This window comes from Bos taurus, chromosome 17 (genome assembly GCF_002263795.3).
Source record: "Bos taurus isolate L1 Dominette 01449 registration number 42190680 breed Hereford chromosome 17, ARS-UCD2.0, whole genome shotgun sequence".
Taxonomy (NCBI): Eukaryota; Metazoa; Chordata; class Mammalia; order Artiodactyla; family Bovidae; genus Bos; species Bos taurus.
The window spans coordinates 68,387,608-68,410,950 of record NC_037344.1 but is presented as its reverse complement, the minus strand read 5'-3'; the positions used below and the strand labels follow the sequence as shown (position 1 = coordinate 68,410,950).

General features: G+C 52.4%; 2 protein-coding genes across 2 annotated transcripts in view; one reads left to right on the top strand and one right to left on the bottom strand.

Annotated features, from left to right (window-relative positions):
- The first annotated feature begins 3,041 nt into the window (after positions 1-3,041).
- On the top strand, positions 3,042-6,143 carry C17H22orf31 (chromosome 17 C22orf31 homolog). Its single transcript, NM_001101245.2, is given in 3 exon segments — positions 3,042-3,212; positions 3,871-4,317; positions 5,629-6,143. Coding segments are annotated over 3 exon segments (879 nt in total). The 5' UTR covers positions 3,042-3,209; the 3' UTR covers positions 6,058-6,143.
- Positions 6,144-6,644: 501 nt separating this feature from the next.
- Positions 6,645-23,343, bottom strand: part of ZNRF3 (zinc and ring finger 3) — a 144,929-nt gene continuing 128,230 nt past the window's right edge. Inside the window, exons 3-9 of the mRNA XM_024977815.2 lie at positions 18,894-18,968; positions 18,368-18,499; positions 16,924-17,034; positions 15,807-15,974; positions 13,636-13,738; positions 11,266-13,032; positions 6,645-10,217 (exon numbers count right to left, since the gene is read on the bottom strand). Of these exons, the coding sequence (XP_024833583.1) occupies positions 10,174-10,217; positions 11,266-13,032; positions 13,636-13,738; positions 15,807-15,974; positions 16,924-17,034; positions 18,368-18,499; positions 18,894-18,968 (2,400 nt within the window). The 3' untranslated portion in view covers positions 6,645-10,173. The remainder of the gene's footprint in view (positions 10,218-11,265; positions 13,033-13,635; positions 13,739-15,806; positions 15,975-16,923; positions 17,035-18,367; positions 18,500-18,893; positions 18,969-23,343) is intronic.

Genomic DNA, 23,343 nt, shown 5'->3' with positions numbered 1-23,343 from the left:
GGATGGGGCATGAAGGAGGAAGAGGAGAATTCATATGAATTGGCTCAATTTCCTCTTTATTCACCAACCCTCCAGAAAGAGAATAGGAGCTAAGAAAAACTACAGAGAAGAAGAGGGGTAGTAAAGGAGAAAAAGAAAGAAGAAAGATTAATAGAGCTAAAAATACAGTGAGGAGAGCCTGGCTAAACCTCAGAGAAGGGCAGATGTGTTTGCAAATAGAAGTGGTGATTTAGATATGTCAGGAAGAAGAACTCCAAAGGATGGGTGGAAAGTAAGAGTTATTTAGACTTAGCTCAGCACAGTAAAAAAGGTTCATTGGCCAATCAAACTGAGGGACATCTTTCTGCAACACGGAAGCCCTACCGCCTCAACCCCAAGTTCTCTGGACCAAGGGTTGGCACCAATGATGGAAACTTTTGCCATGGTTTCAGGACCCTGGAACAAATGCAGTCTTTCCATCCTGATTTCATACTTCTGAACAACCTTCAATGGAACAACCTCTGTTAAAGACTACTTTGTTTAATGTATCCTCATATACCCACTTCCCTGTGCACCTAACACAGCAGGGGACATTCGAGACAACTTCTAAAACCAGGGGGAGAAACTTCCCTGGTGGTCCAGTGGCTAAGACCCCGCACTCCCAATGCAGGGGGCCTGGGTTCAATCCCTGGTCAGAGGACTAGATCCAACACGCCGCAGCTGAAGATTGCATGTGGCACAATGCAGACTGAAGATCCCGTTTGCAGCAATGAAGGCTGTGGGCAGCCAAATAAATAAGTTTGTTTGTTTTTAAAGAAGACCGTTGGTACCATTTTGTGAGATGATGTTGGTAAAGAGTCTAGAACCATGCTTTGGACTACAGTGAGCATTCAATCAAAACAGGTTTTACAGAAATAGGAGCAATCAGTTCAGTTCAGTTGCTCAGTCGTGTCTGACTCTTAGCGACCCCATGAATTGCAGCACGCCAGGCTTCCCTGTCCATCACCAACTCATGAGTTCACTCAAACTCATGTCCGTCAAGTCAGTGATGCCATCCAGCCATCTCATCCTCTGTGGTCCCCTTCTCCTCCTACCCCCAATCCCTCCCAGCATCAGAGTCTTTTCCAATGAGTCAACTCTTCACATGAGGTAGCCAAAGTATTGGAGTTTCAGCTTTAGCATCAGTCCTTCCAATGAACACCTAGGACTGGTCTCCTTTAGGATGGACTGGTTGGATCTCCTTGCAGTCCAAGGGACTCTCAAGAGTCTTCTCCAACACTACAGTTCAAAAGCATCAATTCTTCAGCACTCAGCTTTCTTCACAGTCCAACTCTCACATCCATACATGACCACTGGAAAAACCATAGTCTTGACTAGATGGACCTTTGTTGGCAAAGTAATGTCTCTGCTTTTGAATATGCTATCTAGGTTGGTCATAAGTTTCCTTCCAAGGAGTAAGTGTCTTTTAATTTCATGGCTGCAATCACCATCTGCAGTGATTTTGGAGCCCCCCAAAATAAAGTCTGACGCTGTTTCCACTGTTTCCCCTTTTATTTCCCATGAAGTGATGGGACCAGATGCCATGATCTTAGTTTTCTGAATGTTGAGCTTTAAGCCAACTTTTTCACTCTCCTCTTTCACTTTCATCAAGAGGCTTTTTAGTTCTATAGCACACGTCAAATTACTCTGAATTATTGGTAAACAACATGAGGATTACTTTTGGGGCAGTGTCACCTGAAGAAGACAGAATTTAACAGAGCTTGAAGAGTATGTATCAGCTGCCATCAGTGTGAAGAGCTCTGTGCTAGAAAGAGATTCTGAGTGCTCTGAGAGGCAGAGCAGTGTTGCTCAGTGATTGAGTCAAAGGCCCAGAAAAGTAAATACATTTGAGTGTTTGGAACGAGGTGGTGAGGAAAAGTCAACCTCAAGACGGGAAAGGAGCGAAGGGAAACAGAGACGCGGTTTCCTGTGTCTTGCCTTCCTGTTCCCACAATGCAGAATAAAGGCAGACCGTAGCCCCAGAGCCAGGTCGCACTTCTCCGGGGCTCACCAACTTTGAAAGGATGCCTGCCTGACCAACCTCCAGACGTTCGCAAACCCTTCCCAGAGACAAACCCTTTCTGATGCCCTGCTCTAAAACTGACCCACCTCTCAGGAGGTGAGGCCGAGGCTCCGCCACTGAATGGGCCCCATTGTCCTCCTGAGCCTCTGTGGGTCCAGATGCTGGCGGCCTGGAGGTGGTTCCATGGCGGCCTGCGGTGCAGTCTGCCTGCAACTTTGATTCACTCTGGGGACAAAAACAAAAACAAACAAACAAACAAAAATCAAACAGGCAACACATGTGATTCCAGGAACTCCTGCCAGACTCAGGCTCTGTTTTTCCATCATTTCGCTCTCCTCCTCCCCCTGGGGAGGGAGCCTCCTTTGGCATTCTGCACATGAAATGTCAAAACCCCCAACAGGGGGAGCACCTGATAAGGAGCTCAGCATTGCCCAAGAGTTCCCAGGAAGAGGCGTCTTTGTTCTTGTTTCAAGCCCTTGACACTGCTAACAGCTCTAATTACTGCATTTGCCATGGGATGTAAAATAAAACCACATTCCAGAAACCATGTAGTCTCCCCGGGAGAGACACGCGGGCAGAGGTAGGTGCCCAGGGCTGCAGGAACGTGTTCTTTCATTTCTGGTCCCTAACCTTGGCAGCCGTTCTGAGAACGTAACAGTACCTTCTTTATGTGCACGGAGAAGGGCCCTTGTGCACAGGTAAAGATACATCTCTCTACCTGTACCCACAAACCTGGTCTGCATATTTGAGTATGCTGCGTGCAGAGGGTGCTTCTTAAGAATGTCAGGACCTTCAAAATTCACCCGAGCCATTTTGGGGGAGAAGAGGGCTAGAGAAGTTCCTGAGGCTGTAAGCACAAGAAAATAGAACTTCTTCCAACATAAATCAACTATAAAAATCTGATGATGTAACACCCACCCACACCCACATCACAAACCAAAGTGACATCACAAATACTAGAGATAATGGTTCAAAACTGCCTGTATGAGAGCCAAAATCTAAACAAACAGCAGTTTGCCCATGCATGACTGAGGCAGAGAAAGACAGGTGATAGAAATATTAAAACAAAGCAAAACAAAACAAAAAACAAGAGAGAAAAAGGGAAAAGAAAATACACATTTCTTCCCCCTACTAAGCTAGCTAAAATAAAGTTTAAGGCAACTGAAATATGGTAAGGTGATTTTATTTTATTATAGATGACATTTCTTAGAAAGCCAGGTCTCTTTTAAGTGTGTGATTCTAATCTCTCCAAATTGTTCTCTTGTTCTTGGCTGGTCCTGGGGAATGGAGGCCAGCATCATTTACATTGTGCTTTTGCCTTTAGAGACCCCAGAGTATACTTCCCTGCTTAGCAGCTTTTCTTGGCTCATGGCAGTCTGGTTAGAAGCGATTTCAGAACTTGGCGGGATTTTTACCTGCTGTCATTTCTGGGTTGCAGCAGAGTTGAGAACTGGCTACAGCTCTATAGGCAGCTCAAGTGATCCTGTCTCCCATTCCTCTCCCACTGTGGTTTCCCTTAGCTTTCCAGGAGACAGAAATTGCTTTTAATTCCTTATAAATGCTCCCCAACCCTCCCTCCACTTCCAGTGCAAGCATGCTATGTTTGAGAAACTGACCATCACTGTGACGTTGTGAAATTACTATTGCTTTCCTACTTGGTACAAAAGGCTTTGGTGAGCAGGAGAGAGGATATGTAGAAAGGTTTCTAAGAGTTTTTGGGGAAGGAATGGTCTTTAAAAAGATGTTAGTACTTTACCTCCAAAATAGACCTTCTAGTCTCAGCTTGAGAATTGGTCTTTTTTATTCCTCTTTCCCCCTTATGATTCTAGCATCCAATCTATGTGAGACGAGACCCCAGCATTCCTGCCTATGGACTCCGGCAGTCTATCTTACTGAACACCAGGCTCCAGGACTGCTATGTGGACTCGCCAGCTCTCACCAACATCTGGACAACCAGAACGTGTGCTGAGCCGAACACCACTGCCCCCACACCAGGTCCCACCTCTTCTTGGGAAGTTGTAAAGGAGCCAGTAATTGCCAGTTCCTTCTCCCTGGTGAAACTGGTGCTCAGGCGACAGCTGAAGGAGAAATGCTGCCCAGTGCCACGCAAGTTTGGAGACGCAAAACCCTCCAAGAGATTAAAGCCCAGGGACGATGCAACAATGAAAACCACCCAGCAGGGCGGAACAAGAAACTCCATCAGTTGCAAGAGCAAGCAGCCAGCAGGGCAGCGGCCAGGCTCGCTCAGGCGCAGGAAGCCTGCAGGAGGTGTCGAGGTAGGAGAGGGCCGGTGGTGGAGGAAATATGACAGAGTGGGAAGAGGGAAAGGTGAGCTAGGGATTCCCATGAAGAAGAGGAAATCCTGAAGTTAAAGATGGCATGCGGGGGCCGGGGGGAGTTAGGATGGGGGTCGGGGGGTGATATAGCAGAGAGAATACAAGATCCGGGGTCATGCCTGTGTATCCTCTGCCCAGCTCGAGAGGAGGACAAAGTGGTTTTCAGAAGCAGAGACAAAAGGAACTTGATGTGAAGGGAAAATGAAGATGAGAAAGGCTCAGAGACACATGCCTGAACCCCAGAGCTGAGCCACAGATCTAGCTATAAATCTGAACATGGAGAGCTTGGCATCCAGAGGCCTGACAGGAGTCCAGCTCTGTTACTCCATGGTGGCCAGCAGAGCTCAGGAGGCCACTGTGCGGGAACCTGCTCCATAGCACAGGGAGCTCAGCTTGGTGCTCCGTGATGACCTAGAGGGGTGGGATGGCAGCGGGGGTGGGGATGAGGTGGGAGGGAGGTCCAAGAGGGAGGGGATGAATGTGTGCATATATATCTGATCGACTTCATTGTACAGCAGAGACCAATAAAACATTGTAAAGCAATTATGAAGAAAGTGAAAGTGTTAGTCACTCACTCATATCAGACTCTTTGCGACCCCTTGGACTGTAGCCCACCAGGCTCCCTGTCCTTGGGATTCTCCAGGCAAGCATACTGGAGTGGGTTGCCATTCCCTTCTCCAGGGGATCTTCCCGACCCAGGGATCAAACTCAGGTCTCCTGCATTGCAGGCAGATTCTTTACTGAGCCACCAGGAAAGCGGGGTAATTATATTCTAATTAAAAAAAGAATGCCTCCTGGAGCTAGTCACTCAGGGTTCTGATCCCAAATCTGACTGTAATTGGCTTTTGTCATCTATAAAACGGGGAGTGACAGCCCTTCCTTCATAGGGTTTCAAGAGAATGAAATGAGTTAGTACACGCAAACAGTTTTCGAGCCGAGGCTGGCGCTGAGTAGATGCTTGGGGTCCTGTGTGGCACTCTGTAGGTGACAGCCGTGGCCCACCCAATGGCTGCGTGGCCTTGGGCAAACCCATTCCCAGATCCTTGCCTTTAGAGCCGTCTCCCGCTGACCTTCCAGTGTTGTGGCAAATCGCTCGCAGAGGCGTCCCTGAAGGAATTCAGTAAACTAGAACATGCTAGACAAATGTTGGTTGTGGCTGTAACCAAGACTCGGGGACACAAATCCCAGATAATTATTCTGAGCTCCCTTCTCAAGTTTTAGCTTTGACTTCTCTGCTTTCTTCCTGGCTAGAGTAAAGAGAGTTCAAAGGAGAAAAAAGCGACGGTCTGCCAAGATCTTGAGAGCAGATATGCTGAACATGTGGCTGCCACCCAAGCGCTACCCCGGGACATGGGGACAGCGTCCTGGAAGGGCCGAGCCTCGCTTCCCGAAACCAGGAAGAGGCAGCAGTTGTCCGAGGACGCATTAGTCATCCACGGCCTCCCCACTGAGAGCTACCGGGCTCTGTACCATTCTGTGGTAGAGCCCATGCTGTGGAATCCTTCTGGGACCCCCAAGAGGTACAGCCTGGAGCTGGGCAAGGCCATCAAACAAAAGCTCTGGGGGGCTCTGTGCAGACAGGCTGCCGCCCCCGAAGACGCTCAGAAGGACCCGCTGCCAGGCACGAAGCAGCCGGAAGACCACGAGGAGCCTGTTGAGGAGGCTGTACCCAAGAAATAGCTCAAGAGGGAGAAATAGGAACTAGAGCTCACAGGATTAGGATGTTCTCTGCTGGATGTCTGAAAAATAAACACCACTTTGCACCTTCCACACGATCTCAGCGCTTTACAAATCAGTGACTACCTTCCCCGGGGCAGGGGTAAACAAGCCCGGATGGGTAGGAGATTCACTTTAGACGCAGGGCCCCCTCTCCACCTTCAGGGTTTGGTCATTCCCAGGCTGGACACTTAAACCTTTTTCCTACAAGTCCCTTTTCCTTAAAGAGGGGCTGGAGGGCCTCAGTCTTCCAAGTAGGAAAAGGCCTGGCAGGTAAAGTCGATGGTTACATCCAGCCTATGGTCCCTATTTTTAAAAAGTAGGCTCCTGGGATTCCCCCTCCCCTGCCACACACACACACACAGGGCTGAGCAGAAAACTTGCCACCACCACCAGGGACATACAAATGCTCGCCCGGGACATCACCCGGATCCCCAGTTACCTGAATTCTGTTTACACAGAAGCCCCCGGGGGTGACAGGCACTGCTTCACGCACAGGTCACCTTTGTGGCATCTGTAAGACCTTTACCAAACAGAGCAATGACAGCATATAACACATACTTGATAAAATTGTATTTTTTTTTTACAGTCATTTGTACAATTTGTTACAAAACCATAGAAGACTACAATTTGTTTTAAATCATTTTTGGTCGGCAAATATGTAAAATCTGTGTGCAATTATCATGTATTTACAGGGCTTCATGTTAGTCATTTTCAATGATTATTCCAACAATGTCACACTCTCAACATAAGACATGGCTTAAGATAAATATATTAGTAAATAAATATTCTGAGAACATATTTCCATAAATGAAATGTGCTGCTATACATATACAGAATATACATAAGTTGTTTTCTAGCCTTTAAAACATTTTTTAAAAATGGTAATGTTGGAGAAGGAGCCCTTAGACAACTTTATTACAAAATCTTTACAGCAAAAGTCTTTACAAAATATCTTTTAAGTGCTACGGGAGAAATATTAAAAAAAAAAACAAAACATTTTAAAATAGTGCCTTGTTAGACCAATACAATAGAGTTTATATAAAGAATAGAAAAAGGCAGTTCTGTGTAAAAAATAATACTCTTGATTAGTAATTATTTTTTAGACCTCATTTTAAAAGCATTAGTCCTGCATGAGCTTTGAGTAGGGGCTAGCAGCACATTAGGGAGGGTGTGGGCCGTGGGCAGCAGAAGGAGCTTTACAAAACGGTGTGGGTTAGGGTCAGGGTCAAGGTAAGGGATAGGCGAAGAGACGGAGAGATAAGGCCAGCATCCCAGGGCTGTGGCCACAAAGAGGTACCTGGTGGTCCAGAACTCCCCAACCCCCATTTTTCACTGGTTCCAGCACTCTTCAATCTACAAGGCTGCCCTACACCCAAGGCTGGGCCATCGGACCACGCCCAACAGTCACATTCCTGCTCATGGGTGTGTGTGTGTTGGGGGTGGTTCTCCACGGAAGATTCGAGGCTTCTAGTTTCCACGTCTCCATAACCCCCACATGCCCCAGAGAGGCCACTGAGAAAAGATACTTATCATTATTGGAGTCTTACGACTTCAAAGAAGACAGTTCTTTTGACTTGAATGTGAGGCAATATAGTCGGGTCATTATGCTTTGTGACCCAACACAGATTTAAGACAATGGTTAGAGATTTCAAAGTCTGAAAAATTCATTGTTCTGTTTCTACCACCCTATAAAATATGAAAATTAGATGCATTTCTTTTGCCATCTGTAGTTACTGCTCTTTTCAAATGAAAATTGGACACATTTATTCTAATAAGCCCAGTTGAAGCCACATGTTCTCCTCATCCATTTATTGCTTAAGGCTGTTGAGGAGTGGTGTTTTTTTTCCCAGTTGGGACTAAAGCAAGCCACTTTGGGGCGGGGGGGGGGGGGGGGGGTCGGCTTTCAGACAAAGAAGAGGATATGCACTTGAAGGCATTAAAAATAAACAAAAAAAACAAAACCACAAACAAACAGAATCTCAACAATGAGAAGCTGCTTTTTGTAGTTCATGTTAGAAGCCCCCACCCGTTCCCTATGCAAGTTGCTGTCCTCTGCAGCTGCTACTCTCGGCCCCAGGAATAAAGGCGGCCCAGATCACACGTCACCCGCTCAGGCGCTGCCCACACCCTCACCAACAAGTGTGCCAGGCACAGGTGGGGCTGGGGGTGGGGGTGGCCCCAGAGGGATGTCCCACGGCAGAGGCTGGGGGACAAATCTCACCACAGTGAGCCCCTTAATGGGCAGATGGCTCAATCGTTTGATGCTGAGATTTCTTTCTGACAAATCCTGGCCAGAAGTAAGCAGATGTCCTCACCACAGGCTGGGCTTTTTAAGACAGGGATTCAATAAGATTCTCATTCAAAATGTTCTGGTGCAGACCCTGGGCTGACTTCCCCTGGGGCAGACTAGAGAAGAGTCTTACAGCCCCCTGGCAGAGGTCTCCACTTCCCCACCTATGTGGGGGCCAGGACTCAAGGTTCTATTCGGCAAATGAGCATTTCAGATGACAACATACACCTGCTGAATAAATGAACAAGCAGAAATGACCAGAAGAGTTAGCAGACACAAGGGGTAAGGTGATTAGTTTCCTTTAAAAAAAAACACACCAAAAAAACTTTTTTTTTTTAAGGACAAGAAATACATTGGACAAACAGGTTAATGATCCCTGATCTGAAACAGCTTTAAATAGTTTCTCCCTTTTAAAACAGAAACATCTTTTAAAAAACGGTTTGGGTTTTTAAACTCTCCCTCCCTCTTAAAACGACAACAAAAGAAAACGAAAGGCTGGGACAATATACAAAAACCTACCCTTTGGGGCTAAACTATCTGATAGTCTCTTTCTCTCTGTCTCATGGAGAATCAATACATACATAATAGTGCATTAGGTAGAAAGGATAGTAGACATTTGCAGGCGAGATGAGCAATTTCAGCCATGAGGCAGAGGGCTGAACAACCCTGAAGCGATGGGATGGGAAACTTTCATACGGAGCTCAGACCCTATGGGGTCCCTGCCACGCGCCCCTAGGAAGATATCCCAAAGTCGGAACAGTCCGGGGGCGTGGCCGCGCCCGCTGGGACGCATGCGCACAAGCCCACTCTGCGCCAGGGTGCCCTCCATCCCTCCCCTCCCCCAACTTGGGTCAGACACCGAGGCTGCAAAACCATGTACATTCATTCCTCCTGGGTGTCTGTCCCCACACCCCACATCGAACCATCTCTGCAGCCAGCGGCGGGAAGCCCAAGATCGGGGCTCTGTCCTACCTAGGACGCGGGCCAGGGGGGACAGCCTGAGGACGCTGCGCAGAATCGTCCCTGTCACCCTGGGGCTTACGTAGCAATGGCTTGTCCCGGCTCCCCAGTGCGGCAGACCTTCCGCCCGACCCCCGGCTGTTGCCATCAGCGGCCTGCAGGTGCGGGCTGAACAGGCCTGGCTTCCGAGGAGGCCTGACGCTTTGTACGTTGGGATTTGCCACGAGAAAGAAAGAGGCAGCATTGCATTGTTCCTCAGAGTTTGTACCCATATCAACTAGCTTTACTTCAAGTTTCTGGTTCATTTTCTAAGGCAGGTGTAGCCCTGAGCTTTTCAAAGGCCTGAGCTCCCTCCAGGGAGACAACAGTATCTACACATGATGTGGTTCAATTAATGCAGCAGTGATTTTTTTTTTTTTTTCCAGCAAAAGTTGGCAGTTAGGGTTCTTTAAAATATATATTTAAATAACTTTTTACATTTACATATAATATCTTTAAAAAAAAAAAAAAAAGCAGAGAAGTCAATCCCACACACCTCAGAACCCCAAGCACACACACTTTACAAAACAGAAGAGTAACATGTTATCAAAGAGGCAAAAGACTCAGAATTTTGTCTGTTGGTTTGTTAATGGGGGGCGGGGGGGGGGGGTGGTTTGCCACAGATGGCTCACATTTTGGGTTGAGAAGGAGGGCTCTTTTTATTACCACTTTTGTGTTTGTCAAAGCTAAAAAAATTTTTTTTGTTGTTTGTTTTCTTTTTTCTGTAGGAAGTCAGAGTTTGGAGTCTCCATACAGTTCCCATTTCCAAGGAAGAGTTCCTTCGGAGCTCAGGCTCCAGGGCTGCCACTGTCCACCGGGCGAGATATCAGTCCTGGGAGAGAGAGAACCACCATCAGGGGAGGCGGCCAGCCCCGCAGCCTTTGGGCACCACATGCGGGGACCAGGCAAGGGACCCAGGGGCCCATCCCCTGGGGGCGCTTAAACCGAGATCTGCAGGAGAGAAGCGGCAGAGGCACCTGGGGGCTGGGACCGCCTGGCATGTTAGGGGGACAGGATGGGGGCATGGGGTGGATGACTTCATGAACAAGGAGGGAAGCAAGAGGTGATCAGAGGGGTTGGCAGGGCCTGATCAGCCGGGAGAGGGGTCTACATTTCTAAAATTCAGAGGGTAATGGCAAGTCAGTGAGGGGTTTTCTGGTGTAAAGACAGACTTAATGTTTAAAAAAAGACAACTGTGGTGCCGACGTGGAACAGAGGACAAGATCAGCCAGAGGAGACCAGTCAGAAGGCTACTACCCTCACCCTGGAGAGAGGGAATGGGCCTGGCTGCGGACAGCGGGTGGGGAGCAGCGGAGACCCTTGTGGGGTTTACTATGCAGATGGAACGGTCCCTGTGCTACTCAAAGGTGCTAGGCTGCCCATCGTTCGCCCACTCCTGAGACAAAATGTATGGAAACGTTACCGCAGTTTAACCATGTCTGTTCAGCCTCATAATAAAAGATCTGGACTGGAATTCTGCATGTCTTTTAGCTAAGTTTCATTTTTCTGGGGATTCCCCTTTCTGGATGGGGGCAAACCAGCACACAGGGTTCTCACAGACAGACCGTGGGGCCCAGGACCCTGAAGCAGGAGGGGCAGGGCAGGCTCAGGGCTGGGGCCTGGGCATCTGGGTGGGGAGCCCTGGAGGAGAGGGTGCAGAGGGTCGGGTGGGCTGCATACCCGGCATCTGGGGGAGAGGTGAGGGATGCACAAGGCCCCCAGGTCTGGAGCTCAGAGGAAGGGGTAGATGGGGGAGTACCACCTGGAAATCACCAGGTATGGATGGGGTTTAAAGCCAAGTGCACCAAGAAAGTCACCCAGGAAGTGACCATGGGGAGAGAAGACCCCAACCCGGGCCTGCTGTCACCGTCCGCTCTCACCTGCAGCCTTGGGGGATGTGGCGCTGGACTCCCGAGTGTCCCGGAGAGCTCTGGGGGAGCTGGCCCCGGGGGCCCCCACATCCTCCGGAGGGCAGCCAGGTGGCCGTGGTGCCCTGGCCGGGCAGCACAGAACCCGCTCTTCTTGGGCTGCTCCCAGGCCCCTGTGGGGCCACAGAGCATCCGGACCGGGAAGCGTCCCCCCCCAGGGGCCAAGGCCACGGGTCCCCTGGCAGTCGGAGGGCAAGCCCAAGTCGCTGTCCACATCCTCCGGAATGATGGGGACGCGCTGGCTCAGGTCCCGGGCCCCGGGGTGACAGCCGACCGGGGGCTCCTGGGCCAGCGTGTACTGCACGCGCACCGAGCAGTCCTCGGTGTAGCAGCCGCTGCCCCCGCGGCCGCGGGCCACCTGCTTCTCTTCATAGAAGCAGCAGGGCAGGCCCTCGTACTTCACCCCGTCCGTCCTGGGCAGATGGTCCGGGTGAAGGCCGTACAGGCCCTGGGAGCTCGCGGGCTGTGACTCCCCGCCCGGGGGGCCGCACCCCTCACAGGGCGGGGGACCCAGGTACAAGGCGCCGCCCCCGGCCGCCCCCGCGCTGGGCTCTGGGGCCGGGGCCCGGGGCTCGCAGCAGCAGGCGCACGACGGCCCCTCCCGGGCCCCCTTCCAGGTCCTCCTGAGGTCCGGGGCGGCGCTGGGAGAGGCCTCGAGCCCCCCTTGTGAGGTAGAGCTGTGGGGCCCCCGGGGCTCCAGGGAGGAGCTGCTGCTATAGTTCATCTCCAGGCTGCAGGTGGACAGCTGGTCCCCCGAGGCGGAGGCCGAAACCGAGGCTGGACCGGGCCAGGGCTCCCCCCGTGCGGCGCTGGGGCCACGGGCTGCTGCCGGGGGCTCTTCGGGGGCCGGGGAGCCATCGAGGCGCACCATGGGGCCCCGGCCTGAGCCCCCCACATCGCCAGCGCGACAGGGGCTGCGGCTGCGGTAGACGAAGGGGTCGTAGTCGCTGCTGAGCGAGCTGCGGAAGGTGGAGCAGCTGCCGTACACGCCCTGGTTGCTGACCTCCGTGCAGTCCACCACCGAGTCGCTGGACGAGCAGCGGCACTGGCCCGAGCTGCCGCTGCTGCTGCTGCTACTACTGCTGTCGCTGCCCGGGCCGTCGGCCAGGTAGCCGCTGCACACCGAGCGGTGGCCGTGGTAGCAGCTGAAGCTGGACGCGCTGCCGCTCTCCAGGGGCGAGGCCGGGGCCGCGGGCGCGAAGAGCAGGCTGCCGCCGCCGCCGCCGCCACCCGGGGGGAAGGCCCGCGCCGGGCTCCCGGGGGCCAGGCTGGGGGGCGGCTGCCCCTCGGGCTCGGGGTAGCTGAGGCCCCGGAAGTAGTAGTGCTGGTACATGGTCTCATACTGCGAGAAGCACGCTGCCTTGGAGAAGCTGCGGCCGCCGAACTTGGGCCTGCGGAAGGGGGGCGCGGGCGAGTAGGGCCGGTGCTCCAGGCCACAGCGGTGCGCAGCCAGGCCGTGGTCCAGGTGGAGGGGCGGGTAGCCGCGGATGTAGGCGGGGGTCTGCGGCGAGAAGAGGCCTTGCTCCCCGCGCCGGTCCACGGTCAGCAGTGTGACCGGATTCCCGTGGGCGTCCATGCTGGTCCTCGTGGGGTAGGTGGGCACGGCGCCGGCCCTGTGCACGCGGCCCGGGTAGTGCACTGGCAGGATCACCCTCTGCTGCCGCCCGCGCGCCAGGCTACTGGTCTCCACGCACACGCCGCTCGGGTTTCCCTTTTGTTCTGGGGAGAAGCACAGGAAACTGGTCAGCAGGCGGAGTTAGAGGGGCAGACACCGGCAGACTGAAGCGGTTGGCACCGAGGGGTTCTGACCCATTCTAAGCTCCCACCAAACCCAGCCACGCGGGCAGAGGCCTCCTGCTTCTCCACTCTCAGGGTGGTCACTCCTATTAGGGTCCATCTCCCACATCCCAGCTGCTCTGAGTGACAAGAGCCTCCAGAGAGCAACCGAGACCGGAGAGGAAAGGCCCTGACCCTCTTGGAAAAGCAGCTATGGGGAGGGCACCCTGCCTTCTGGGCCCTCAGGCTCCCCCACAGTGACACAGCATCATGTCACCCCTCTTGTCCTGCTTAAGAGACTGTGGGCCCGAGGGCTGGAGAGGCCAGGGGCCTGGTCCAATGTCAGGAACCCAGTCGTGTCAAAGCCAGAGCTCAGACCCAGGCTGACCCTCCAGCAGACCTCCCCAGGCCCCCCGGTGCCTCCAGGTCCTGGCGGCAGTGCCTTGGTGGTCTGCCGGCTCACCAGCCGTGGTGCCCGTCCTGCTCCCACTAGGCACCTGGGAAAGACAGTGCCTCTTGGCAGGGACAGAGGCAGCGGAGCGTTACCTATGATGTTGTGTCGACAGTGGGGGCAGGTGTGGTGCTGCAGCAGCCAGGGGTCCACGCACTTCCTGTGAAAGCGGTGAGTGCAGGGGATGACCCGCAGTTCCTGGGGCAGGAGAGAAGACACAGAGCCTGAACGTGGGCCCGGGCAGAGGGCGATCGCACATGCTTCTTTCTTCCTGTGGGGCCAGAGTGGACCAAGGAGCCCAGTGCACCGTGGCGGTGCCCAGAGGCTCTGCCATCCCCATCTTTGGCTCCAACCATGGTGCTTGGTGTCAAGGGAGGAAGTAGGCTCCCTTCTTGCCTCTGGAGGAGGGCACTCACATTTGGGCACTCACACAGGCCCGCCAGAGCTGTGTGCTCACACAGGCTGCTCAGCCTGGGGTGTGAGGGACAGCTAGGTGCGCTCCAAAACCTTTTGCATTTCTGGGATGGTGGCTGGCTCCGGATACCCAAAATGAGGTGGGTAGAAAGGACGATGCCTGGGATTCATGACTGACACGTGGGACAGCAAAGGGGTAAAGCTGTCCCACCTTTCCCTTCACTGCACCCTCAACATTCACCTGAGGGCACGTGGTCTGTAACAAAACTCCCAACATGGAGAGGAGGTGATGGGGTTCTGAGGCAGGCAGAAATGCCCCTAAAGTTCCTGCGCCCAGAGCACCCTCTGGACTTGCCACTTTTGATCTTCCATTCTCGGACCAGCTAGCCGTAGTCACATTCCAGCTAACCCCTAAGGCTGTGCCTGACCATGACCAGAGTCCTACCTAGATTTTCTCATGTGACCTTGGTGATTACTGGGAGTTCAGGCCAGTCTTGGGCTCGTGTCATAAGCAGAGGCACAGAGAGTAAAGTTACTCGCCCAAGATCGCAGAGCTAGAACCCTCCTGGGCCCAGATGAGAGCTCAAGCAGTCTGCAGGTAGAGACTGTGTGAGACCGTTCATTTGAAGGCCTCTGTAAAACCTTGTTTTTCATCCAACAGTCTACACAGTGGCAGGACACTTTCATCAAAGGGGCATCAAATGCCTGCAACTAATTCTGAAGTGGTTTGCCCCCTTACTCCCTCAAATGTGTGTGTTTACGTGTGTTTCTGCACGGAAGGAAATGAAGCAGATGTAGGAAGTGACTCTCAGTGAATGATAACAGCGTTCACTGTATGCTTCTTGCAACTTTTCTGAAAGTTTGAAATTTTCAAAAAAAAAGCTAGAAGGACAAAGGAGACATCACATCCTTTGTCCTTACTTTTTTTTTTTTCCATACCAACCTGGCTTGTGAGATCTTAAATCCCCAACCAGGGATCGAACCTGAGCCCCTGGCAGAAAAAGCGTGGAGTCCTAACCACTGGACCACCAGGGGAGTCCCCTCCTTTGTCTCTTTATAAGAAAAATGGGTGTAAGTGTTCCACACAGCTTTCAGGAGAGGACTGTATGAAGCTGAGTCCCAGAGTTTTCAGATGAGCAATGTGAAAATTAAGTCTTGCTGTTGTTCTGTCACTAAGTCATGTCTGACTCTTTCCTTTCTCTCAGAGTTTCCTCAAACTCATGTCCACTGAGTTGGTGATGCTATCCAACCCTCTCCTCTGTCGCCCCCTTCTCCTCCTGCCCTCAGTAAGTGTAAATTAATTAATTTAAATTTAATTAATTTAAGAAGCTCCCTACCCCTTGTGGCTCAGCAGTAAAGAATCTGCCTGCCAATGTAGGAGACCAGGGTTCGATCCCTAGATCAGGAAGATCCCCCAAAGAAGGAAATGGCAACCCACTCTAATATTCTTGTCCAGGAAATCCCATGGACAGCAGAGGAGCCTGGTGGGCTACAGTCCATGGGGTTATAAAGAGTCAGACACGACTGAGTGACTAACACTTTCACTTTCTTCAAATGTAAATTAACTGTAAATATTCCTAAAACCAGAGTTACATAGATTACTGATCAACTTGTGTCCAGCCAGGTCCCCGGGAGAGAGTGTTTATGCATGTGGCCACCCCGTTCCGGGGGGGAAAGCAGTTGGAAGGTCTCAGGATGCCCCCAGGACACTTGGCAGGCTCAGCCCTTATCCCACAAGGCTGTGGGGAAGGCCCATGGGGCCTGTCCTTCCCGGTCCCGTGCGCCCTCTGCGGGCCAGTCCCCCTCATCCCTGGCTCGTCCCCATGGGGCTGGGCCCCGCCCCCACCATTACCTCCCCGTCGATGTACTTCTCCAGGCAGATGGCACAGTCAGACGTGGAGCTGCTGCTGAGCGTGTCCAGGGCCCCGCAGCTCCCCTCCCGGCGTCCCTTGCTCTTGGAGTTGAACTTCCTGGTTTCCATCTTCTCCAGGGCCTGCACAGCCAGCCTGTTCATGGAATTCTGTGCAGCAGAACGTGGCCCGTATGAGGGTCTGGGTTGTGTTAACAGCGGCGGTCACCCCCCGGGGGGCCACGGTCAGCCTAACGCTAGTCTCCATCCAGCCAGGACAGACTGCTGAGGAATCACTAAACATGGAGAGACCACGGCCCAAGAGCGCAGGTCTTCCAGACTCCCAAGTGTCCACCACATTGGCCTAAGCAGCAGAGCCGGCAGAGGTCTGCTTGAGTTATTTGGCCAAGTCTGCTCTGGGCTAAGGGCTCCTCCCTTCACTGAAGAACGTCCCGAGGGCCAGTGAATAACGTGTGGGGGTACTCTGCACTTGGCAGACTGGACGTGCTCGACAGACACCAGCTGCTGCTCTGTCACTGACGGCCCACCCGACCCTTTGGCGCTGTCTCTCTCTGGGGACATCACACTGCTACACCCCTGAGAGTCTGGACTCCTGAGTGTCCCTCCATTGCCCTCTGCCCCTAAACGGTTCCTTCCTGTAACCACGCAGTGCTGTGTCAGCCGGGGCACTAGCGTGGCTCCTCTGTTCATTGAGAATCGCCTGGAGAGCTTGGTAGATGCAGATTCGGACGCAATAGGTCTGGGGTGAGGCCTGAGACTCTGCGAATCTCCCAAGCTCCCAGGTGATGCTGAGCCTGCTGGTCCCCTGATCATATCTGGGGAGCAAGACTCTCGGGCTCCATGTTAACATTCAAACATTTTTTTTTGGAAAAACCTGTGGCTGGAAACAGCACCAGCGCTTGACCCTTGTATTGAGAGGACCGGCCTTTTTGGAACAGAAACAGCTCAGTGCTCTGAGCTCTGCTCTGGCTTTTCTCCATCTTTGCTGACTCTGGGCCAGCAGGGAAGAGGCTGCAGTGTCGGGGCAGGACCCTGCCCTGGTCTGCACTGGCAGTGGGGCCTCGGGGATGAAGGTGATGGGCCACTCTGGGGCCATTACCTGACTGCGTCGCTGCTTCAGCTTGATTTTAACAAGGAGGATGAGGCAGACCAAGGAGACCACGACGAAGAAAGCCAGGAAAATCCCCATATCGAAGTACTCAGTGGGTTGCTGGAACAGAAAAGACACAGTGAGTCATGGCGCTCTTCAGCCTGGGGATGGGCACACGCGCTGGGTCGGCTCCGGGCAGCGGAGGGACGGAGCCTCTGGGCTGCGTTTCCCCTCCTTTGTGGGACACGCCAGGGCTTCTGCTAACAGGCACCCTGTGCACTCTCCAGGCCCAGGGAGCGCCTGCAGTGCGGCCAGGGGAGGCCTGCCGGGGTCTTAGCCAGGCCTCCTAACAGCTGGGAGAACTCTGCTCACTGAGCCCAGCTCCCTGCGGAACAGTGCAGAGTCCGCCGTACCCGGTGGGAGAGGCCCTTTCAAATAAACACAAATATCACATTTATGGGACAAAGGAGCGAGTGTCGTGTTTTGAGGGAACAGTGATTACTAACCGTATAATTAATGGTTTACAACAACTCAGAAAATTGTACGCTGCTTCCACAAATATCAGCTTCCACTATAGTGAGTCATATTTACCAAAGCGCTCTTTTTTCCCTTTAAAAAGCAGCCCGCAAGTCGGTTCTTCTGCAAACTCCCTCTAGTTTTAGTTCTTACCTTTCCCTCATGGCATACAGCCTCCTAAAACCTTACAGCCACCTGATCTGGGATGTGCATTTGGCCCGCCCGAGTGGAGTTTTGCTCACTGAATGCTACGAGCATCTGGGTATTTTTTGCGAAAGGATCCTCCTTTATGTGAATATTCCAGTATTTAGGAAGAGGAAATAAACCATCTATGGAGCACCTGTCCCAGGTTCCTAGAATCTTGAGCCTGAGGTTGGGCAGAGGATGCCAGCAGCATGGCTTTAACACAACTATAAGAGAAGCCTAGAAGACAAAGCTGTTCATTAACCACCTGGAGGTCGTGAGCTCCCATCCCAGTTGAAAGCTTACATTTCCAGATTCTAGTACACGTTAGGGAGTTTTGGTAATGCACTTGCCCCACAGGAAGGAGGAAGCACAGGCTTTATCCTCTTAGTGAAGACGCACGGGAGGAGGGAGACCCAGGAAAAGCAGCTGAGAGTAGGACGCCCTTCCCTTCAGTCCTTAGTCAGCCTTTCATGGAAGATGGGGCAGAAGAGAAAAAAGGACAGGAAGTCACCCAGAGGGGACACTGGGTGGAAGAGACACCTGGTCACAAGTCATCTATATCTGGAAAGGCTTTTCAGATGCCCTCAAGTAGAACTGGTAATCTCTCCCTGGCCTCCGGGCTTACATCTGCTACAAACCTGCAGGTCCCTGGGGCGCGTCAGCGGTTTAGATGGGGAAAAAGCCGGAAGCAACAAAAAAGGCCGAAGCCGGAAGGGGCAGGTGGCGAGGGGGGCAGGTGGCGGAGGCTCACTCGAGGGGGGCGGTGTTGGATCCGCGCACGGGCCACTTTCTGCTTGTTGACGATGTTCATCAGCTTGATGGCATCTGCGCCCTTCACGTACACCACCGGCCTCTTGAGCGGGTCTTCCGAGCCCTGGTTCAGCTAAGCAAGGACAGAAGGTGCTGCTTAGAAGACGTAATTACTTTCAAGAAGCCAGAGAGAGAGAAAGAAAAGCTGGAGGAAAAGAACATGAAATTCCCTTTCGAAAATCCCCAAACACCAGCATCATAGGCTGGGGGCTCCCAGGCAGATGAAGCTGAGGATGCCCCCCGTTTTAGGATGAAGGGTATTTGACAATGCCTCCCAGCCCCCTGGCTCTTAACCCCTCTTGACACACTCGCTTTGGAGGACAATGCACAAACATGGGTCACTAATGAGGGCAGACAAGTGCAAGGGCCCTGAAGACCCAGGTGATACGACTGTGAGAAGCCAGGCTAAGTAAGGGAGGTGCTTCTCTCAGGGGCCCTGCAGCCTTGGCCTGGCCCCAGGAGCTTACCTGGTCAATAGCTTCTGGGTTCTCGGACACATCGAAGATGACTGCGGTGGCTCCCCGCTGCACGGCTCGCTTGGCCTGGGAGAGTGAGAAAGAGCATGTAGGGACGTTCCCACAAAGCTGGCCTTGGAAATCTGACCTGTATTCGAATGCAGAATCTGATGGTCACAAACTTATGTGACTGGAAGAGTTACTAACTTTCCTAAGCCTCAACTTAAGTGAAAGTCGCTCAGTCGCGTGCCACTCTTGGCGATCCCATGGGCTATACAGTCCATGGAATTCTCCAGGCCAGAATACTGGAGTGGGTAGCCTTTCCCTTTCCTTCCCCAGTGGATCTTCCCGACCCAGGAATCAAACTGGGGTCTCCTGCCTTGCAGCGGATTCTTTACCAACTGAGCTATCAGGGAAGCCCAAGCCTCAACTTGCCTGTTTTTTTTTTCTTTTTTTTTAAAGGAGGGGGTGGGAGTGGGATGGGGGTGGACGTGGGTAGGCAACAGTGCCTTGTTCAGTTGAACCTGAGAACTAGATGAGATAGAAATGGTAAAAATAAATAACTAGGTACTCAATTAACCTCTGTCTCCCTCTTCAGCCTGAGCCTTAACATCAGACTACAAACTGACAACCTGCCCCGTCAGCATAAAGGTACTGGTTTCAGTAATTTCTGCTATGAACGCAGGGTCACTGGCAGTAAAAGCACATGCCTTGGGTCCTTCTCTTGTGGTCTCCTCTCCCCCGTGTCGTCCAGCCCCGCAGTTGGAAGAGCCTGTGACTATGTCCAGAGGAATCTCAAAATGGTCCGTTTTAATAACGGACATGAGCTGAAGACCTTTGGAGATGCTGTCGGGTGGGGGGAAAGGCTAGGAGAAATAATTGTAAATGGGGATTTAGAGCTGTTGGCTGCCAAACCTGGCCACACATCAAAAACCACTTGGGGAAGTTTGTAAAGCAGATTTCCTGGCTCAGACCACAGAGCCTGATTCAGCAGGGCTGGAGTGAGGCCCAGGAAACTGAGTTCCGAAAGTTTTCTGAGGATTCAACCATTTGGGGAACTACTGATCAGAGATGAAATGTTTTAGGAACAAATGAGAAGCGGTGGAATTCTTTTTTGGGGGTGGAAAGGATTCCTTTCCATCCTGGTGAACCTTCTAGTTTCATGTCCAGCTAAGGGAACAACAGGGTAAAGCTGAGGAAGAATCAGACATAATCCTTGCTTTTAAGAACCTGAATCTTGTTAGGGAAGCAAGACTCCTCTAAAGGTGAGGGGTGGGGGAGGGGACCAAAATGAAAGCCCAGCCTTCTGTAAGATGGACAAATAACGGCCAGTACTCAGAGGTCAAGAAAGCCTCTATGGGCCAGACTGCTTGAGAAAGAGCGAAAGCTAAATTCCTTCCATAGAAATAACCATTACATGGATACAGCATGGGAAAGCAACACTGAGCCTTAGACTGGAATGTGGCTAGGGCAATGCTCCATCAGCCCTCTAGAGGGCAGTCTTGCCCCACAGCTGCTACAATAAGCCTGCTCCCTGCACTTGGTACAAGCAGGACAGTGAACTCTTCGGGATACAGCGAAGCCCTCGGCAACTCAACGAGCTCAGGCACCTGAGTGCTGTCCTTGTTCTGCTGAGGACCCCTTCCTGTTGGACTGAGATTCGCTGTACTTGGTCTGCTCTGCCGCTTGCAGGTCCCACCCTGGTTCCCCACTGGGTGCGCCCCAATCAGGAGGAGCTCCTGGGTGCTGTCCCTGGCTCTTCTAGACAAGCTGCCGATGCGGGGTGGGTCACTAAGTCTCTTTCAGTCCCCAGTCTCAGTTTCCCCACCGGTAAAAGGGGGACAGAGCCTGTGTCATGAAGGACTAGTCTCGGCCACTTGTAGAGGCAACGGGCTGTCCAGAGTGCTGCAGAAAGAGCTGTGATGGCTGTCACCTGCCTCCAGCAAGAGAGGATGTGATGTCCCTGTGAGAAAGTTTGGAGCCAGATGGTGTCACTTTCCTCCAGAAAGCTGTTTAGGGGCACAGACCCCTTTGCCTGAGGTCAGCAGGTCCTCGGGGGCCACAGTAAATGGGTGCCAGTCTTCTGCTCAGGGGGTGTGTGAGTCACTCAATTGTGTCCACCTCTTTGCGAACCCATGGACTGTAGCTCACCAGGCTCCTCTGTCCGTGGAATTCTCCAGGCAAGAATACTGGAGTGGGTTGCCATGCCCTTCTCCGGGGGGTCTTCCTGACCCAGGGATCGAACCCAGGTCTCCTGCATGGCAGGCAGATTCTTTAACAAGGAAGATCCTCCCAGCCTTGTTCATAAACTGGCTGCCAGTGAGGAAATAAACAGGATCTCTCATTCCTTTACTGGCTTTCAGTCCCTGCACATCAGGCAGCACTGGAGGGGGCTGGGCATGCAGCTTTGTCTTGCTTGGGAGCCTCAGTGGAGGGCGCACCAGTCTCCTGGTTTCTCTCATGAAAACAGCAGGTCAAGAACATGGAGCTTAAATCCTGTTTATAGCTCAACTGCAGACACAACCAGGTTAATACACAGGGCCCAGGGCACCGATATTTTGTTTGAGAAAACAATCATTCTCACAGTGGCTTACTTTAAAAATTAGGTTTGATGTAAGCTGCTGTTGAAGTAAGGCTGTATTTCCCGCACATAGGACTGGACATGAGGCGGGTCAGGATTACGTTCAGAACTCACTTGTCAGGAGCAGGCTTGGGATTAAGAATGTTGTTGTTGTGGGGTCTGACTCTTTGTGACCCCATGGACTGTAGCCCACCAGGCTCCTCTGTCCATGGGATTTCCCAGGCAATAGTACTGGAGTGGGTTGCCATTTCCTCCTCCAGGGATAGAACCTGTTTCTCCTGCTTCACAGGCTGATTCTTTACCACTGAGCCACCTGAAAAGCCTGGGTTTAAAAACAGGCCATGAATGATCTACACTTTGAAAATGACACATTGATCATACTATTCCCAAAGCAAATGAAAAAACGTACTTGGTCACACAGTTCCCCCTCACCCCACATTTTCAGTTTGAAAATGGATGCGGTGTCCTTGAACGCGTGTTCATGTGTTAGATTTTTCACGTCTTCTGTAGTCAAACTTGGGCTGGAGAGTTACTTCAAAGCCTCATCTTTATGAAGTCACACACCCAAATGTCCAAATTTCTCAAAACGAGGCTGTTTCAATGGATGTCTAGGAAGATGCCTTCTGGTGGATGCTGCTAGACAGTCATTGTAGCTGAGCTTAGCTGGAGAGGGCAGTTACCCCTGATCTGTGCACAGACTAGATTAAGAAGAAGAGCTTGAGAAGGGCGTGGGCAGCAGAAAGCAGGTGGGAGGACCAGGCCAGGCCTCCCAGAAGCAGCCGAAGGCCTCTGCCCACCCTTTCCCGTGCCCCACTCACACGGGCACGTTCCCACCCTCCATCACGGCGGCTGCTTCCACCAGGCCGGCACAGGTCGGCCCCAGCCAGCAGGTGACCACAAGCCCCACAGCAGGATGTGGACTAAAAGGCTGTCACGGTTCCTTATTTACCTTTCCAGGCCTGCTAGACCCGAGGCGACAACGTCCACAGCCACTGAGACATGTCACAAAAGCGCCAACACCTGCAGACTTACGTCTTGCAGAGTACAAAACGTCAAGCTCTAGAAGACAGGGTCTTACGTGACTGGCACTTACTGCAATGCAAGACCCCTGTGGTTATTCAATAAACACTTATTCTGAATGATAGCAAGTTTGCCTGGGACTGTGCTCTAGGGTTCCTGCTCCCTGAACGTGGACTGTTGTCCTCCCCCAAGGAAGTGCTTCTATCGATATGTTTGAGTCTTGAATTTCCGGATGCATACTGTGCATTCTGCTAATAGTCCCACTGCCACCTTGTGGGTGAAGAGACCCACAGCCTAGAGTCTGCTTGGGTTTCGATTAAATTCAGGAATTCCAACCAGGGATGGACCTGGCACTGACCCAGAGTGTGCAGTTACACCCAGACTGGGTTTGGGGCCTGGTCCTACACCACATCAGGGCTTCCCAGGTGGCTCAGTGGTAAAGAATCCGCCTGCCAATGCAGGAGCCACCGGAGATGTGGATTTGATCCCTGGATCAGGAAGATCCCCTGGAAGAGGGCAGGGCAACCCACTCCTGTGTTCTTGCCTGGGACCATCCCATGGACAGAGGAGCCTGGTGGGCTATAGTCCATGGGGTAGAAAAGAGTTAGACATGACTGAGCGCACACACAGACTCCCACCCCATAGCTCCCCTGCAGAGCCCCTGGGAACAGACCGCTTCCCCGTTTCTTCATGAAGCACTGGATGTGGGGTCCCCAGTGCTTAAACTTTACTGTAGGAAAACTTTCGGTGGAATACAGCCTGAATCGGAAATAACCCAAAAGATGGCCCACAATCTCTCCTTTGGCCCTCACGCCTGACCAGAGCATAAGCCAGGAAGCTGGACTGTTAGCACTGATACAA